Source organism: Clarias gariepinus, chromosome 19 (assembly GCF_024256425.1).
Source record: "Clarias gariepinus isolate MV-2021 ecotype Netherlands chromosome 19, CGAR_prim_01v2, whole genome shotgun sequence".
Classification (NCBI taxonomy): domain Eukaryota; kingdom Metazoa; phylum Chordata; class Actinopteri; order Siluriformes; family Clariidae; genus Clarias; species Clarias gariepinus.
The window spans coordinates 26,354,381-26,374,687 of record NC_071118.1 but is presented as its reverse complement, the minus strand read 5'-3'; the positions used below and the strand labels follow the sequence as shown (position 1 = coordinate 26,374,687).

Here is a 20,307-nt window from a genome sequence, read left to right as displayed (position 1 = left end):
GTGACAAGAGCTGGCACATCGACCCCTTCTTTTCACATCAAAGTGAATGATCTCAGATTGACTTCAACTCTGAGAGCTCAATTAACCCTGGGCTTGTCGTTGTCTCCCCCTGGCCACAGCTGCAGTCTAATTATCACTAACACTCAAGATCAGACTTGTATCTCCAGCCAACACACTTCTCTCACACAAAGTATTGTTGGATTGAGTTGAAAAAAAAAAAAAGCAACAAAAAAAATGCGTTTATTTGTTTCACACATGCACTCAAAAGAAAAGAAAAGAAAAAAAAAAAAGAAAAACAAGGGTTCAGCTGTGACTCGCACGTGCACGCGCAGGACGGACCAGATCTACGTCACGCTCATGAACTTGTCCCTCCGGCGTGAAGGGGGGGGTAACAGGGATGCAATTTGAAGACAAAGAAAGCGGAGGGTATAAAACCTCTGCATGAGCTCGAACCTCCCGCACTGCACCGGCTGGGGAGCACGCGCGCCTAGTTTCCTCCTCTCTCTCTCTCTTTTTTATCTCTTCCTCACGCGATCACTCTCACTCTCTCTCTCTCGCTCTTCCAGTAAGTCAGCAGCGCGTGCGAGTTGGGGTCCGAGTCAGATCGAAGCGCGCGCGCCCGCAGCTGCTGCTCGGGTGCGAGTAAGGTGCGAGTGCGCGAGCGAGCCAGCGCGCGGCAGGAGCTGTTCGGGTTCGAGTTGCGCGCGAGATTATCCTAAAATAAATATATTAAAAAAAAACATTAGTTATTAAAAAAAATAATAAACCAACAAACCAAGACAGGATGACCACGCTGTTGCTGCTGCTGCTGCTGCTGTCCTGCACGCTGTGTGTCCACTCCTTTCCGCTGGGGGACGCCAGGAGCAGCCGCAGGTACAAAGACCAGGGGGTGAGTGACCAGTTCAGTTCAGGATGTTTTTTCTTTCTTTTTTTTTTGTTTTTGTTTTTGTTTATGAGTAACTGCACGTGTGTGTGCATGCATGTAAAAAGTCCAGTTAACTTTTTAACGTTACGTTAACACAGTCCCTGGTTTGCTGTACGTAAATCTAATATTGCACAAAAGATCCTCATAAACATTGCTGACGTCAGATCAAAAAGACCAGCACACAGACCATGACATCATCGGCAAACAAGGTGACGTTACACCAAAATCTCAGTTCACCCTGTCCACACACTGATGTTTTATAGATATAATACAGAAAGTGTGTGTGTGCCAAATGAGCTACTTCTGAAGTTTATGCAACATGGATGTGACCAATCTTGCCTGCCTAAAAATTTCAAGTTGCTTACTTCAGCCCCCAAAGTGGCTATTTTTCAGCGTTTTACTGTCTTGCTTCAAACAATAATCATTTAAAATGAGCATTGATACTATAATTGGTGTACGCTTCTCTGTAGTGTCCGTAACCATGCCAAATTCATGTTGCAATATCTTAAAGCATTTGTCTTTTTAGAATAATACACTTTTTCAGGTTTGTGTCTTTTCATGTGAAATCCAAATTGGCCAAGTTTCATTTGAATGGCATTTAAGATCATGATCAGTTAAGATTTGAAGTCAAAAAAGTTACAGACACTACATAAAAAGGGATGCAATTTGATGTTGCAATTGTGTTTCTTTTTATCTGATAAAAATATAAATGTGTATTCATATTTACAAAAAAAAAAACAAGAAGACAAGAAGCCTTAAGTATTATGAAAAATGGTGTTATACGATCCTATCGGAAAATGCTCTTTTTTACGATAAAGGCGGCATAATGTCAAATGCATAAGAGACCCGTAGCAATGACAAAAGATTATGATACCTGCCCCTGAGGTTGTGCACTATCCTGCCTCTTCATTAATAAAGCTACCAAATGCAGGTTGCAAGCTTTCTATATACAGTATGCATCATTTCTTAAACTTTAAGAACCACCAGTGTCTACTGCCCTTTCCCAGATGCAGCTTTAATGTTAGAACTCTTGCATACCTTTGGTACCTTTTAATTCGGAGAGTGCAATGCGGTGCAATCCACATGTCCACTAACTTTTTGCATTTAGAGACCCTTTTCTTTGCTTTAAAACAATCCACGATCAACAGGCATCAAATTCCTTGTGTGTGTCAACCTAATTGGTGAATAAAACCAGATTCTAATTCTAATGAGCTCATGATTGATTTATTATATGATCCAAATATAAATACCATTATAAGAATCTATTAGATGCATGCATATCATGCATCCAGAACTTTTCACTTGCAGAAATCTAGCAAATTGTTAGAAAAAATGCTTTCTATAGCGGTTGATGGCTTTTCCTTTACCTAGACTTCATCGACCCACCTTGAGAAATCTGACCGGTCATTAGAAGTTTTACTAGAGGTTAATATGCCTTTCCTTTTGTGAACACACTTTACTGAACACATGTGTGACATGTTGAACCCTAATTGAGAGCCATTTGTGTTAGATTTCAAAGCACATTCATTTGTTTTAAACAAGGCACAAAGGATCAAACACCTTACGTCTTTTCACTACATAGCGTGTTTGGAAATCAGAGACATAGGTCAGTAGGTCAGTACGACTCTCCTACATCGCTGCATCTGTTATTCCTGCTTCAGGCTGAACTGTGAAACAGTAGTAGAACGTTTCATAACATAACATGGGAAATCCCTCTGGCGTAAAGCACACGCTAACTATATCAAGTTTTTTTTTCTTTTTATGAGCTCTGCATGTTGCCTTCTTTTATAATCCTTTAAAAAAAAAACGGCTTCACAAGATGCAGTGATGCATCACGCTGCACAAGCGAGTCATTCTGATCTCACTGCTGATCTGCTGTTTTGTAAGATTGATTGTAGATCTGTGGAAAGTTTTTTTTTGTCCCCTGCTCAGGCTTAAAAAAGGCAGACAAAGACAAGCCGCAGATGGCTGTTTTAACCCAGTTGGACGTCGTCCAATACCATTTTCAAGATTTCCCGAAGGAAATGTTAGTATAAAAAAAATGAAGCCAAGAATAATAAGCCTTGAAGAATGAAAAGCTCTTTGTGTACGCTCCTCTGATGTGCTGAGGAATCGCAGACACATCCGATTATTATAAATTAAATATTGCACCAGAGTGACACGGAAACACGGCCGCCTATAAACACTTTGGCTTAATTCGGAAAATCTGTCCTGCTGTACTTTCTCCAGCGCCGAAACGAATGCATCTCCGAAGGAAAATTCGGATCAGGCCCAGACCTCCTGTGTGGAAGAATTAGCCTTGTCGCGGACGGACTGGAGTGGAGTGCTGCGATGCCTCACATGCATGTGCACTCAATTTGTTCCTGACTGTTGACAAAGCTGCAGAGTGGAGATTATGCAGGCAGGGGCAAGCCATTCGGCATGTGGTGGAGAATAACAAACCCTCAGTTTGCTGACACAGGGAAAAATAGAAAGAGCTAGATAGCTGCCCCAGCTGCGTTCACTGACCCTGTTAAGAACTGGCCTTTAGGGTACTCTAAGTACACCCTGAGAGACAGGAAAAATATACATGGATGCAGAAAAGTCTGCGACTTGGGTTAAAAGAAACATGCCAGTAGGTTTGCCGGGAAAGTTCTGCAGGTTGTTCACAAGTTGATTATTCATAAGCATTCCGATTATAACAATGACCTGTTTCAGGGTCTGTTTTTAGCACCCGGACCAAAACAGAAAACTTGTTGCGAAATATACATTTCAGATTAATAATAAACAAATTTTTACATTTCAGCAGCTTATAAAATAAAAACAAAAAAACTATTGATCCGGGACATCCTTGATATGTGATGCATTTCACTGTTTAATGCTAACATGAGAGCTTAACGAGACACGTGCAAGAAAATGATCTTAAGGTCAAGGTCAAGCACCGTGCATAACTGAGACATGCCTCTGTTTTCGACAGACTCCACCTGTACACGTAACTCTAACATGACTGAAACCGAACTGCGCTTCATTCCAGAGTTACGTTCTGAATGTGAATCTTCACACGCAATTCTGTTATTAAACCAGTGTGATGCTCGCTTAACTCTAATTCATCCCTATATGCTACAGCAAGTCTGCCCAAGAAGTTTAACATACCAGTTTAAATGTTGCGTGCAAACTGCTTAGTGATTTACTAATTCAATAAAAGTATGTTCTTTGTATTCTCACGCTCTTGATGCAGATTGTAAACGTTATATATCCTCACAAATCCTGTGCATCTTACATAGTATTTTTATTTTTTTTTATAATAGAAAGATCTTCTCCCTGTAGATGTATTGAATATAATATAAAAGTGAAGCCTAGAGGTCTCTAATAGTCATCGCTGATCTTTTATAGATGTAGTGATACATGTGTAGGAGATGTTCAGAGAATAACAGAAACTTGCAAACATGCGCTCACCTGCTTGGGTAATTGCAGCTTTAATGTGATGTATCACAGAGAAAGTCTACATTCTCCTGCTATCATTTTTCAAAGAGGGATAGGCTTGATGCCTAATTCAAATTCTGCTTCACCAGCTTGGCAGACAGAATGCTTGAGGTGTTGAAATCAAAGTGAAGTCATCTGGGGTGTTTTAGTTACTCTTTACACCTATTGATGAATAGAGAATAAAGACCAGGGTGTTGGTATAAAAAATTCTTCTTTATATTGGCAACAAGTACCAATTAGACTTATTTTCTTGTATCCCAGTAAACCTTTTAGCAAACCATGGAAGAGCGTATTTTCCTGTAAGGACCATTAATCATCCAAATAACCATCCATTTTTCTAAGACCATAGGACCATTAATCCTTCAAAGATGTCTGAGGATAATTTTTAAACCAAGTTAAAATATTAACTGTACAAGGAATCCATAAGGAACCCATTTTCTAAGTAGAACAACTACCCATCAACCCGAAGAACGCTTGAGAAACCTTCTCTTTCTAAGAGTTCAGAACTATTAACCTTCCAAAGAACATTTGGGAAACAGTTTCTTGTCCATTAAATTTTGTGGCACAAAAAATCACAGATAAAAAAAACAGATCAAAGTTATTAAAATATATGAATAAGAGATTCAAAAACTTATTTTGTTTAAAAGTTAAACTTTGGTTTAAAAAAATCAGGTTTTAAATGAAAACTTAAACATAGAACTTAAACTTAAAATTCATTTAATACTTTTATTTAAACAAGTAAATATATACTTTTTTTAAAGGGAACCCAAACTTCAAATAAATTATACAATAAACCTACTTTACTAATATATATATTTATTATTATTATTTTTTTTAAGTTCAAAAACCTAACCTAAATATTGTTTAAAAAATGTATACCTGGTTAATTCTTTTTGAGTAGACTTTAAATAAGTTAAAAAAAAAAAAACTCACATGATTAAAAAAAATAATAAACTTAAAAAAATGTAAACTTGAAGTTTGATCTAAAAAAGCCAAAAAAAAAAAAAAAAAATCAAAAATCTGAACTTGATTTTAAAAAGAAACTAACAAATTGAATAATTAAACATAAACCAATTTTTTACAAAGTTAAAAAAAGATTTTTTTAAGTAAACTTAAACATAGTTTTACAAATAAACCTAAAACAAACCTAAAAAAAGTTTTATTTAAAATAAAAAAAGTTTGTTTTTTAAAATAGTTGTTTAAAAGAACAAATGTAGCAAATTGTTAAAAAATTTGCTCATGTAAGATAAATCATAAATTCATTTTAAATGAGCAAATTTTTTAACAATTTGCTACATTTGTTCTTTTAAACGACTATTTTTTAAAACAAACTTTTATTTTATTTTAAATAAAACATTTTTTTATTTAACCCAAACCATTTTGAAGGAACTACACATTTATCTTTTAATCTGTAAGATCATCAATTAGTAAATTTGTCCAATCAATTTACATAAATGTGTAACTGCAGAAGAGAATGGTGCTGCTGCTTTAATACTCAGCATCACGAGGTAAGCGTTGTCTTTCTCTGCATCTCAGTTATTACTCCAACAACAGAGACAGCGGATTGGATCGGAGGAATTTCATGTGAAGTAGTTTAACACTTTTGCAGGACATTTCCACTGCATTCTTAAGCTCCATCACTGGACTGCATTTCCCTGGATCCATCCACAGCCCCATGACCCCGATACCGCTCATTTCCTATTGACTAACGACATTTTATATCTATCATCTCCCATCAGCTTTAATCCTTTTTCCGTTCCTACGAAAACATTCTCCCTTGGTGGCGTAATCACTTTGCGTGTGTATACAACCTTCGAGGCTGTAAGGTTCTCTGGAAGTTTTTTTTTTTTAACGGGTAAATATTTACTCAAGTCTAAATTCCTCAGGATCGCTCATTTTTTTTATCTCGAGTGTAGCCTAATTTTATCTGCTACAGGATGCTTTAGCTGCCGCGGATGGGAGTTTTATCGCTCGTCTTTTAGTGACCACATGTTCACAAGACAATGGTGTGTGCTAGGAAGAATGCGATGCTGTGGACTGTAAGGGTAACGCAATGACGCAATGCATATCTGTATCTGAATTCCAATTCCAACCAGTGGGAGTTTTTTTTTTTTTTGCCCAGTTAGCATGGTGTATGCATTCGAGCTTGATCTCAGCTGCATCAACCAAGTTCATAAATTGTTTTGACAGAGATGTGCATGGCAATTTTATTCTTTTTACACATTGAGTTGGTTTCCACTCAAACTAGAAACAAAATAATAGCCTAATTGAATTTAAGACTTAAACCTTTTTCCTCCAGATTCACTCAGACGCCCTGTGAAACTTTCTGCCGGACACTATAAAAAACTAAAACAATAGTATACCATTTATTTGCATTTGGGTATTCTGATTAGCGCCTTCTTGTTTTAGCATACAGTAAGCCGTTTCACGCAGAGTTAAACCATCTTGATGTCAATTATGGGTCGTTAATTTCTTGCTTGTATTTTTGCGGAGGAATGAGGAACAGATGATATCACCCCCAGAATGTCCATCGGATGATTGGTTGCCAACAGGGAGACAATTATCCTCATGAGCCCCGGAGAATGGGAATAAGGCCAAAAGCTCTGAAACACACACACACACACACACACACACACACATTTACTGTATACAGTTCTTTAGATTTTAGCTTTAAGCCCAGTTTCAATAGAGAACCACAGAGAAAGGAGCCGGCCCTTCCGTTTTTGTCGTGACATGTCAGCTCTTTTACCTCTGCACTCATATGAACACTTAATGGAGGAGTCCGACCCTTTTTAGAGCTACAAACAAGCGAACCATCCCTGTCGATATCTTCTCTCATATTCGTACCATGCTAAAACCTGAGTGGTGAAATCTGACAAATAAATCAAACAACTCTCTTTGAGTGAAAACGCAACGGAATGGCATTCGGAGATGAGATCTTTGTCAATTCGCCGAGTATGTGACTTACAGATCTGTTTATGATCTGCGGGATATATCGCTGTTATGTAATCCAATGGTGAGTCAAACAATACGCCCCTATAAATGATGCTTATCTTTATTCCAGGAACAGGAATCAAAACAGAACACAATGCCGCAAACTGTACGCGACAACGGAGTGTTTTTATTTATTGCTCATTCTGGATATAAATATGTTTTTGAGCGGCCCGTACCACCGTACAAGTCCAACATGTTTCTATAGAAGTGAAAACGTATCATGACGGGTGCAGCCGAAATCACAGTCAGAGCTACTGTTGAAATATTAACCAATCAATTCCTTAGAATTATTTTATATTAAGGCTAGATATTAGCTTATGACCAGAGGACGCTGATCCCGCTTGAGCCATACGTGCACCATCTGCGCCAACTTGTGTTCATTTCTAAAGAGTGAACACGTCATCCAATATCACAATGTCTTTGCTATGTTTCTGGACTCCTGCAGCTTCTCAACTGGTCGCTGATCGAGACACCCCCTTATCGAGAAGTGGCAGAAAATAAATTCATAAATAAATGTATAGCGTCGCGGTGAACTAAGAGGAAGGCATGCAGGCGTCGTTGCATGCAGGTGGGTCCTGTAAAATTTGTCTGCACATAAAACATGGTGTTAAAAGTCCCTCATTTCACTTTCTTAAACAGTAAAAATCACTTCTTGAGCTATTGGTTTGCTATATATGGCAAGTCCACTTACCAACCTATAATTAAGTGCACTTGAGTTAAGGTTTTATCTTCTACCTACATCTACAAAACTGTATTTCATGTTTTAGGAATGCTAGAAAATTGAGCACAAAGACACGCCCGATGAGTCGAAGAAAAGAAATAATGAATATGAATCGATCCACATTCTGTTCCATCCCTGATATGGCTCTGTATCCGAAGGCTGTCTTGGTGAAGGCTGGCGAGAGTGCATCCTGGTTCAGGAAGTCAATCCATCATAGAGCAACATCCATACACATGCATACAAAGGGCGTTCAAGTCAACCTGGGACTTTTGATTGTGCAGAATAACAGAACATAGTTATGAGAGTTTATAAAACTTTCTTTATTTCTGCATATAATCCCGTGATGATGGTGCTTGGACACCATCAAGGTAGAACGTTTTTACAGTATACCGGAGCCATTATCGGACTGCCTGCTTGACATCTGAAACGCCGGCCTCCCAGGAATCCATTAATGGCCCAGACATGTGAAAATGACCTGGAGCGTGGTCAGGACTGCCGGTCATTCATGGACATACGGCCTTCTTTAAATCGTTTAAACCGTTCAGATGTTTTACCGTGGCTAATCTGTTGCAGTCTCATCAGTGTACAGTGCTTGAAGTCTTATGTAAATGATAATTGGTTTTATGAAATCAATAATCTCAAGCCTTGGTTTGACTTAAACATAAGTTGTATATTAACCCCTAGGCGTCGTGTATTTAATCTATTTTTAAACATGTTTTTGGAAGGTGCGAGAAATCCCATGAGGGCGGTTCCACAAGCTCAGGATTAAACCAGGGCCCCAGAAGGTGGTCTGGTTATTTTGGGATTTGTGAACATTAAAAAAAAGGAAAAGTTTTCCTTGATGTAGCTAATATTGCTGTTTCGCTATAATTTTCTTAGAATATGCATTTGAATTGTGTGTTGGTTAGATTGTTTGCAGTTTATGGGTGCACAAACCTTTGCACTCGGGTATAAAAACTGATCATAATGACGTGTTTGCGATTGCACACTTAAGGCCTTGTTTACAGCTCTGTCCTTAAGTAGCTCCTCCACATACACTTATTTCTGACCCTGGTATTTGTGTTTCTGTCGTTACAGCAGGTAATCTGCTGACTCCAACACGTCCTCAAACAGCTTATTGTTTTAAAGTCCAGGCACTGATCTTAAATAGCAGTTAGACTCTTAACAACATGCAGAAGCACATATAGACTGTAGATCATGCAGAATCAATCATTTCCTAAATCATGGTACTTTTAATGGAAATCATGATTCCTAGACTAACCCTGGCGATAAGTGTGAAGCTGACACTGATATTAATAGTGCGTCTGAAAGGTGTGATGTGTTACATGAGGCCAGCTGTTATCTCTCTCATCCGGTCCTCCGGCTAGCTTTTTTTTTTTTTTTGTCCCTAATGGGAGTTCATGTTTGCTCTGAATCAGTGGTGCTGTCTTGTTGATTTAGCCATTGACCTCTACTCTTTGACTCCCATCGAACTGGAGACACCCTTGTGTTTTTCTTCCATCTCCGTCGCTCACTAAGTGGCGCCTGAGGTCATTCAGTTTCGACGGTGCCCATGAGTGTCCTACAGTCATAAAAAAATAAATAAATAAAAGCCTGGCTTTAGAGAGCCAAGTAGAGGAACAAACTAGCTATTTGGATATCTCGCTGATTATACTTGTGTTCTCCAAACATAGTCCGGTTAATAATGATACAGCGTGTTTGCGAAGTCAGCAGAACAGCTCGGGTGGATGTAAACCCTCGGTGATTGTTATGTTGTGGAATTCACATGGCTGTTAATTGCCTGGAGGTCATGTTTTTTTTTTGGCACAATATCAACTTGGCCATGCCGGTCTTGACATGCCATTCGTTGTTGTTTTTTTTCCTTACAGGTCGTCCTCGCTGTTCTGTTGTCGTTATGCCATCATTGTTGTTATACACAATCTTGTTACCATTTACTCGGATTTCGTCTGAATCTCCTGTCTCAGTGTTGTTAATGTTCATGAGGTCTTTAAAAGCCTCACCGAGGACGGGAGAGGTGAAAGTGTCTTTTTTTTTTAAGCATAAATTAGTGTATGTATAGTGTATACATTGACTGTATAATGTATTTTGAGTAAGTCTAAAGAAAGCTAGAGATCAAGTAAGGATTTAAAAGTACATGAAAAACAAAAACGAGAGAAAAGGGACAGATCTGCAAACTGCATTAAAGCATATTTAGAGACAGTATTTTTTTTCTTCCAGCCACTTAACAAAGCCATTTCCGGTGAATCCTGCACAGGGAAGTTGGCAGTAATAAGCATTACTGTGATAAAAAAAAAAATAAAATAAAAAACTGTCCCTTAATTGGAAACAATCAAAATGCCAGAGTTATGTAATAAAAGATGTTTGGGATCTTTAGGAAAGATACCAGTCAAACTACTGTCTTCGGCGATAATAAAGTCCAATTACTTTTCGCTGTTCAACACTGCACCACAAATTCCCCCTCATTACTCTCCTAAAAGAAGGTTTGGCCTCATAACCAAAAACGGAACCGGGTTTTCCACGTTCATTCCTCCACCCCAGCTCATTTCTGATTCCTTTCTTACGCCATGTTGTATCACTTACTTATTTTTTCCCCTTAATTTAGTCGTGTCCAATTCCTCCCCGTCACTAGGGGGCTCCCACATTAAGGCTACTACTACCACTCAGTTTTCTCCGAACCACGTGATGCCAACCCATCGCATCTTTTCGAACTGCTCGCTCACCCACCGTTGGGTGACGGCATAACACACACGGAGGACAGAGCTATCTGCTCCTTCTGCTCGCGTGAGCTTCTGATTGGTCGTAGAGCCGTAATTAATGTGAATGCACTAAGTGGCTCCCATCCCACCCCGCTGCGAGAGCTCAGCCAATTAGCTCTCTCTAGGCCCTCGGCTGCGAGAGGCTACAGCACCCGAACCAGCGATCTCCGGCTGATAAGTCAACCACTCGGGCGGCCCTGTGTATATCTTTTTTTTTTCTGTACGTTTGACATAAAATAAAAATAACTGACACTTCTTATGTCTGTGCTTAAAGGCCTGGCCTAAGACGCACCCTCAAAACACGCATAAAGAAGACTTCAAGATGCAGAGATGGCATCATCAATCCATTTTTAGCAAGAACGGTAGCGACGCCTGGAACAGGCCCCGGTGTGGAGTCCCAGACTTCCCTTCAAAGCAAGAAAACGTCTATAACCCAGTACACAGACGGAGCCTGCATGGCGGACGGTACCGAGGCAAGCGCTTTGCTGCTGTCAAGGGGTGGAACAAGACCAGCTTCACTTACAGGTAAGATGTTATTACTTTTTTTTCCCTTCTTTTAATAAATGTCTATGACACTATAAGTAAATGTTGCAAGTGAATTCCTTGAAGCATGAAAAGCATCATTTACCTATACTACATATTAGTGGTACAGTAACTTTTGATGCATTGCAGACACCCTCTAATAATTTCTGGCCCCACACAGATCAGGTGCCTCCAGCTATACATTCTTTTTATATATCTAACGAATCCCCCTGAAGACAGACACCTTGTCTTCTCTCAACCTTTAGGGAAATGTTTATAAAAGGCTCGGCGATATTAACAGTGCCGTGTGGGAAAGAGACCATAGACTGTGTTTTGCTGTACTTACTTTTCTTTCATACCAAAAACATCCGCATTTTCCAGGCCACCCAGGATCAAGCTGTTTTACGTGTTTTGTCTGGATGTTCATGGTCCAAGGTCTCCGATGGTCAAATGTAACATTCCAGTTGCGTCCCTAGTGCAGTTCTTCCAGTCATATTATTGTAATTAAAAGTTAAAACGCAAATGTATTTTTACTGCCTGGTAATCAAGCCTGCATTTCTGTAACCTTGTCTTAAGTGTTTTATGAGACTTAAAGCTTTAAGCTGTCTTCAATTTCATTACGTTTCACGAAGCTTTGTGATTAACATTCTGACCTCCGCTCGAAGCTGATTCGCGCCTACCATTCCGGTCACTGGAGGTCTCCACCGGAAAGTCGCCTTCCCTTGTAATTTGAAAGCTGTAAGGTCATGACCTCGAGGTCCAAACAATATATCTCTCACGTGCTCATTCGTGTAACGCTTGTGGAACTCATATGATTCCAGTTTCACCTCTGCCACTCAGCAGGAGGCAAGAGGCCAGGCTAGGCATTAAATTCAAGAGAAGCTGTCTGCATGTTGGAGCCGCCGTTGATTAAAACTCCCCCAGGTTTATGGCCCACTTGCTGGAATTATGACCCATAAATCTCTCATTACCATCCATTCAGTTGAAGAACTTGATACTTTTGGCTAGACTGGTCTGTCCCGCCTCTTCCATAAATACTGAAGGCAGAGAGACAAGGGCTTTGCTGCCTCATCGCATTCTTAGATATAGAAACAAAAACATAGACATGTAAAGCAGAGAATGACGGAAAGCGAAGACATCTGTCCTTAACTACACCCTAAGCAATGTTTCTGCAATATGTCACTTTTCCCTAATGACTAACGTCTCGGGGAGGTTGTTTTTTTGGAGTCGTTTATAGAGACCCACTCAGCCCCGACCTAATGATGGACTCTTCAGTCCAGAAACGCTGATGTAGGATAAGATTCCTCGCCTAAGTGGCGCGATCCTAGTCACAAACCCAAGACTGGACTAGACTTCTGTGTTTTATGAAACCCAGCCAAGAGCTCTTTCTTTTTTAGATAGTCTCAAGAGGTCTGGGATTTTGTTGACAGTTGAGACCATGAGAATGATACCAGGTGGCATGCTTGATCTTAGCCTTGGGGAAAAAATGATATAAAGTGTCTTTGTAAGGTGTTTGGTCACCAGAGCAGCTTCAGTGCATGTTAGGCCCTGAAATGGCAGCGGATACCATTCTAAAAATACTAAAAGTATTCCCTTAGTTGGTATATTGCATGTTGATGATGGTAGTTCCTTAAGGCTAAAACATCATGTCAAAATCTCCAAAAACATTTGACTGTGTTAAGATGTCATGATGGCGACGGCTAGAGCATGTTATCATTTTCATGCTTATCTAAACAGCAAGCACTTGTACCCTGTGGCTGGGGAAGGGCTCCATCCTGAAAGAGGTTGAACCTGACCCTTGACCAGAATTCATAGAGGTGCTAAGCCAGAGACAGTGGGTTCTTCAAATCTTGTCTAGACCTGCAAAATTGTGGCTATAACAAGAACTTTGGCCCAGACAGCTAATTGTGTTTTGAGGATCAAGATTGAATGGAACAAAAGTCTTCAGAAGCAATACAGATACAGAACACCAAGCTACTATTTTAGACATCGTCTAGCCATGAGCTCCCCTTGTGCCACCTTGGCAGTTCTGGCCCCTCGGAGCATGACTCTTTAAGACCACTAGGGGGGTGCTGTGGTGTCTGCCACCAGGACGTTAGCAGTGGAACCTTAAAGTTGCAAAGTGGGGCCTCCTTGGAGCAGACTTGTTTGTTCAGCACATCCCATGGATTGAGATGCATCAACGACCTTGAAATCTTTACCTGTTAAGCCCAGTACACAGCAGGGTCTGATGCAATGGGTGTTTTAATATGTTTCTACCATAGCCAGCCATTAATTTTTTCAGCAATTTGTTCTACTGTGGCTTTTCTGTGAGTTTGGACCAGATGGGCTGGCCTTTGGTACCCATAAGCAGAGGTGAGCCTTGACCGGCCATGATTCTGTCATCAGTTTACTGGTATATAATTGATAACCAATGTTACTCAATTCACCGCTGGGGTGTTAACATTATGGCTGATCTGTGTATAAGAAAGTACAGTTGCAGTGGAACGTGGAAGACCAGCATAAATCTAACCTGCAGGGAGTGAGCTGGTAAAGTAAGACGAGCGCTCTTTATTTTATCTCAGGGAAGCATCGACTGCTGAGTTGCCCATATGGCATCCAGGTAATGCTTTGGTTTATGGGAACCTGATCCAGAAAACATCCCAAGCGTGACCACAGGTTATTGTTATAGCTTTTGCCCGGAGAGGGAAAGAGCTATGCTCTATCATGTGGTTCTAATTAAGTGCCAATTGAGTGGCGGGATCAAAATGTTTGACCCAATATTTAAACATGCCCCAGCATCCATCAGATGTTTACTAGTTGAAAATCTACTTATTGAACACTTGCGAAGCTACAGTACAACCGGAAAGCTACAGTAGTTCTGTCTGATCTAGTTAATGTCGGCGTCCTTGTATTTGAAGACATTATCTTAGCTATTAGTGAATACTATAATAAAAGGGGGTAACAAACTTTATCCAAGGTTCCCACCTCATAATTAAAACTTGGAGGCGCTCCAAGATAGTTAGAACTTTTTTACCATATGTAGGGTTTTTCCAGGCTGCCACACTTATGCGGAAATTAAGATTAGGGTTCAATATGCTGGCATCTCAAGAAATACCGTTTTCACTTCCAAAGACTACCTTTGCATCGTTTTTTTTTTTTTTTTTTTTACTGAAATCCAATATCTCATAGCCTGGTGCCAATTCTGCGCTTCCTTTCTGTCAGGCATTTATACAATATTATGATGGTCTGAAGCAATGAATGTTGGCTGATATTACCGTTCAGTGGCATGAAGATAAAACCCAAACACTTGCTAACCCCTATATCGTTACTATGTCATGCACACGCTCACTCATGTATCAAATCCTTCACGGCCTGTCTGTGTCTGATGCAGGCTGAACAAACACCCCATCAGTCCTCCAGCGGCTCAGCTTTCTCAGCAGACAGATTAGCTGAAAGCAGTGCCCTGTGGTTCATAAGTCACACTCTTCCATGGTACCAGACACCTCTCTATAGAGGATTATGGCTGGCATCTACTGTATGAAACCTGTTCATACTTGTGTGGGTGGTCTAAAGCGGACATGCTTTTTGTTTGTTTGTGTGTTGTTGTTTTTTTGTGTCAGGATTCTAAGGAAGCCTTGGCAGATGACTTTGGAGAAAGTGCGAGAGGTGTTTAGGGACGCTGTCGAGGTCTGGAGCCATGTCACGCCTCTCACCTTCACCGAGGTCCATGGAGGCCATGCCGACATCACCATCGACTTTGTTAGGTAAGACCTCGGTACTGTGCGCGCCACACCTGAAAATTACAGATGTTAGGAATTTCCAGTCATCTTGTGGTTGGATCTGTGGTTTTGGGGGTTTTCCCAAATGCCTCGGTCTAAATAAAGGCTGATGTGATTTTTGCGATATGATTCATCAGCTTGACTCAGTGTTCATTTACACTTTTGGTTACCTTTTTTTTCCATCCATTTCTGCACATGGTGTTATTATTGCTTGTTTAATAACTTTTTAAAAATGTGTTGGTTTGCTTAGAGTGATGGAGAAGTTCTGACAAAATTTGATATCGCCTCTGTCCATCTAGTGCTAAAATAAAATGCTGATTTTAGTCCTACAATTTAATATTTTGCACTAAACAAGGAATCCGGCTAGTTAATTGGGTAAAGTCACACGATTAAGTTTGTGATTTTTGTTTGGATATATAACTTAATTTTGCTTTTGGAGTGGATATTAAACCTTACTTTTGTCCCGTCTTATAGATGTTATGTTATAGTCATGGTCCGAGAACTACAATTTAGATTATCGTGCCATCAGCCAATCAGAGGTGTTCGCGCACCATATTTGAACATTTACAAGCCTTCCCAGCAAATAACAAGCGAATAAATCAAGTGAGACTGAACTTTCTGCAATTCTTATACCGACTTCACGGTGAAAAGCACCAGGAAAAAAAATGTTTTCCACACCGCTGCACAAACACAGGAGCTCTGTTCACTCTAAATCATAGAAAGGTAGCATGAGATCATGTACAGATAATTGACGCTCCATCTCTAACATGCACGCGTGCATAAATACCGCGTCTGCAGCTGGGCTGGTAAAAAGAGAAAGGCTGAACAGGAAGGTCACACCTTTACACACCTGTCAGGTGTTTTCTTCAGACCTTTGTGTTATGCCCAGCACTGAGACCCCATGGAGGACTAATCCCTCTCTCACTCCCTTTTATCCTTTTTGAAACGCTGATGCAAATATTGCAAACCAGGACTTGTTTTCTCTGCAGTTTATTAGAGCCGTGTGCCTTCAAGCTGTCTTCTTGTTTTTCTCTGTCTCTCTCTCTCTCTCTCCAAATATGCGCTCCTTCGACATGTTTCTCATTTTACAAAGGGCTTGGTTTACAATCCCCTGATATACACCAGAGCTGTATAAATATTTTTAGCCCATTCTTTACCAGATATTTGGTTTCCTTCTGGAGGAAAATAAAACTTTGCTTTAATTAGTGCATCCGAACAACAGCGCGTTTCCCCCAACGGCTTTCACTGGTTTAATATCGTCTCCCTGTTCCCGATTAAAACTTCCACCTGGACCACGTGCACGCAGACCTTTTTGACTAACTTGCTCTCTCATTGTCAGTAAACAGTATAAAGTGCTGATGTTCAAAACTGGCTGCTGCAGTTACGGACGAAACGTTCTCATGCCCGAGCCTGTAAAGTTGAATCAATCAAACATCACCTCTATGATAAAAAGAGACCGGGCATCTGTCCAGATTTGCCATAGTGTTGTGGATGTGAACATGCATGGCTAAATTTGCAAGTCAGCTTTTTTCTTTCTACAGCCTGGATGGCATCCAGGACCTTAACCCACATTCCCTAAAGCACTAGAGTGCTAAGATTAAATAACGAGCTGCAGGAGGTGTTCAAAGAATGAAAACTTGAACAAGACCATATACGGTCTCTGTTTTGCTGTAACGGAAGTATTTGTGTGTGTGTAATGCAATTAAAAAGTGTTTGAGAGGAAATCAAGGCATATGAAAAAACAGAATTCACACTGTCTTGTCTTGGTGTTCAGGTATGAACATGGGGACAAGCTACCTTTCGACGGTCTAGGAGGAATCTTGGCGCATGCCTTCTTCCCTCGAACCCATCGGCAAGGAGAAATCCACTTTGACTACGATGAGATATGGACTTTGGGCAACGGCATGGGTAAGTGTTGCAAATTTTCTACAACCCTCTTGGTGACATTAATAAGGTCAAGATTTGTTAACGGAACAAAACCCATGTGCATCTACATCTCCTTCAGGCACGGACTTGCTGCAAGTGGCTGTTCATGAGATCGGTCACACTCTCGGCCTACAGCACTCCAGTGCTCCTGGCTCAGTGATGTCTCCCTTCTACAGCTTCTCCTACCCTCCACAACTTAGCAAGGATGATGAGAGGCGTATCCAGGCCCTGTATGGAATCAAAGTCATGCAACAGAGGCAGTCAGAGCTAGACACCAATGACATCGTGATAATCGTGAGCCAGACAGATTACTTTCTTCTGTGGTTATTTAAAGGGTTGTCAGTTGACTTGACAGAGTTCTGAGTGTCTCTTGTACTTTCAGCCCGATGCCTGTAATACGGACTTCGATGCCGTGTCGATGATCCGTGGTGAGCTGTTCTTCTTCAAATCGGGCTACGTGTGGCGCATCCGTGACGGGAAACTGCAGGACGGGTATCCTGCTTTAGCCTCCAGACACTGGCGTGGTATTCCTTATAATATAGACGCAGCATATGAGGACACCTCTGGAAATATCTGGTTCTTTAAAGGTGAATAAGGGCTAGAAGGCTAATATTTATTTGCTAGCTGGCTTTGGAGATTAATTCTATAATGTCAAAAGATTGAGATATGGATTTCTTGGGTCTGTTTGAGTCATACCACTTTCCAGTTTCCAAATACCAGTACCAATACCATGTTAATAATTGACTAAAGCTTTTTCTTTGATCTAGTATTATGCCTATTAAATGTCTTCAAATGCATTGATTTCCAAGAATTCCATTTGGCTGGGTTTCTAGGCTGGTTTTACCCATTTAAACCTCAAACCTGTGTTTGCCCTTCCCTCATTCTGCTTTTTAAAACTCAAACTGACTTGTTTCATTAGTTGGCCAGATCTGATCTAATCAGAACCAAAGTTAATTTTAGCTCAGACACTGAGATGACCATCGCTTTTCTTTCTCCTGGCTTTGCAGGTCAGAATTACTGGGTGTACGATGCTGAAAAGCAGATCAGCGGGCCGGACTCTTTGCAGAGACTTGGGCTTCCAGTTAGTGAGATCCAGGCAGCCTTGATGTGGGGTGAAGACAAGACCCAGAAGGTGTACTTCTTTAAAGGAGAAAACTACTGGCGTTTTAATCCGCAGGAGAACTGGGTGGATATGAGCTATGCTCGTAACATGGTGGACTGGAGGGGAATCCCGAATGATATTGATGCTGCTTTCCAGGACCGATATGGTGAGGAATTTAATATAACTTCCATGTTAAGTCAGCTTACTTATCTTCCTATAATCTATACTTTTGAGAGACTTGAAAGGTGATTGGAGACGGCATGATATCCGGTCACTGAGCCAAGGGATATAGCATAATAGTAGAATAATAGTGGACCAATTACTGACCCCTGAGGAACTCCAGTGAGAGGATTAAACTTCTTCTCTAAATGCTACATGGTGTAATCTGTATGAGAAGAACCGGATCCAAATGTAACACCAAATTCCTGGGACAACAAGAAATGGAACAAAACTATAAAAATGGAAAACACTATAAAAGACAGCTTTGGTTTTCTATAAAGCATTAGTGACTACAAGGACAGGTGTTTTCAAGTTGTTGAAAGAACAACACCATAGGCTTTATGTAGTTATTTTTAACATTGTAGAAAGTCCATGTAACAAGTTATCGAATGATACTGTTCAAATTCCTGTTATTGCTTATGTTATAGCAGCTGTGAACACTCACAATCTTTCGACTTTCACAACAAACAAAAATGCACATGATGCATTCTCTCAAAATGTTTTAAGCATATCCTCTTTTGCTTTTTCAGGGTTTGCTCACTTCCTAAAAGGCAAACAGTACTGGAAGTTTGACTCAGTGGGAGTCAGGGCCCTTGAGGGATACCCCCGCTACATCGGCATGGACTTCTTCAATTGCCCCGCCTACAAGTATCAATAAACCTCCACCACAAACAGAGCATAATCGAGTGACATTGTTACAAACTTGAAGAAGTTTCAGGACCTCTTTAAGTTTCAACCAAGACCCAGTCTTAACCTTTATTATTATTATTCAGAGTGATTACGTGATACGTGATTACCTTAATAACGTGAAGATGTTATTATTATCTTGGCTCCTGACATTTCACATTCAGTCAGGTTGTATGTTATAGGGTTGTATCTAACACAGGTACAAGAATACATACATATCCTGACATGACCTGGATCAAACCAGCAGATGATTCACGAATTGCTGGAAAATATCCAGACACACACACAACTCCAACACTTCTCAGGAAAAGCACTAACGCCCTGCCTTTCCTTTTTTTTTTATTTTTATTGCTGTCTTGAGCAGAATTGGATTATTTATTATCTGTATATTTTGCCATCGTCTTCAGTATTCTACTCACTGAGAACTCGACATCTAATTTCTTTTCCGACGTGCCTTCACAGAGCTTTCATTTTCAACTTATTAAGCATTTGACTCTTTTTTTTAACATAAAGGTGCTAAAATAAGACACAGAGAAGGCTTCCTGTATCTCAGACATCACATTTTTGAGATCCAAAGATATACCATAGCTCAGGCATGTCATGAATTGCTGAGTTAGGAGGAAGCGAAGTCAGTCGAAGGTAAACTTGACATATAGTTCATCATCATAAATTGCAAATTCGGAAAGACTGTTATTGAGTAAGAGATCGCATAGACGGAGATATATTAAACAAGACTAAGTGGGATTACTTTTCACCTCAACAGTCATAAACTCATTTTCACCATGACTGCCAATAACAGCACTTTCCAGGGTGTTTTATTTCTCTTTTACCCCAGCAATTTGCATTTTTATTAATTAAGAAATGACATTTTATTCATTTACACAGTAGTTACATTTTCTGTAACCATTTTATTGTAATTTTACCCAGAAAATGAGTAACGCAGTTTCTGAAGACGCTCCCTGACTGTTACAAAGCACTGACACTGGAGACTCCTTCCATTAATGAAACAAATTCAGTTTCTTACAGTAAAGTGCACCATGCCAAAGGTGAACACCAATGTTTTAATCATATGTTTATGATAAATATTTGATGATGTGGAATGTCCTTATGAAATATCTCTTGCTATACTGTAGAAACAACAACTGTGAAATGTATTAACGCCAGCCAATCAGCATCCAATATTTTTCCATGGACATGGTATGGGATGCCATATTTTTTTTTTCTGTCCTGAT

The 20,307-nt window shown here is 40.1% G+C and overlaps 1 protein-coding gene across 1 annotated transcript; it reads left to right on the top strand.

Moving 5' to 3' along the window:
- The first annotated feature begins 343 nt into the window (after positions 1–343).
- On the top strand, positions 344–19,780 carry mmp11b (matrix metallopeptidase 11b). The gene is made up of 8 exons (XM_053477902.1): positions 344–889; positions 11,133–11,383; positions 14,983–15,126; positions 16,916–17,049; positions 17,147–17,361; positions 17,450–17,654; positions 18,075–18,335; positions 18,919–19,780. Exons 1-8 carry the CDS (start codon positions 785–787, stop codon positions 19,044–19,046), a joined length of 1,443 nt encoding a protein of 480 aa, XP_053333877.1. The 5' UTR covers positions 344–784; the 3' UTR covers positions 19,047–19,780.
- The last annotated feature ends 527 nt before the right edge of the window (positions 19,781–20,307 follow it).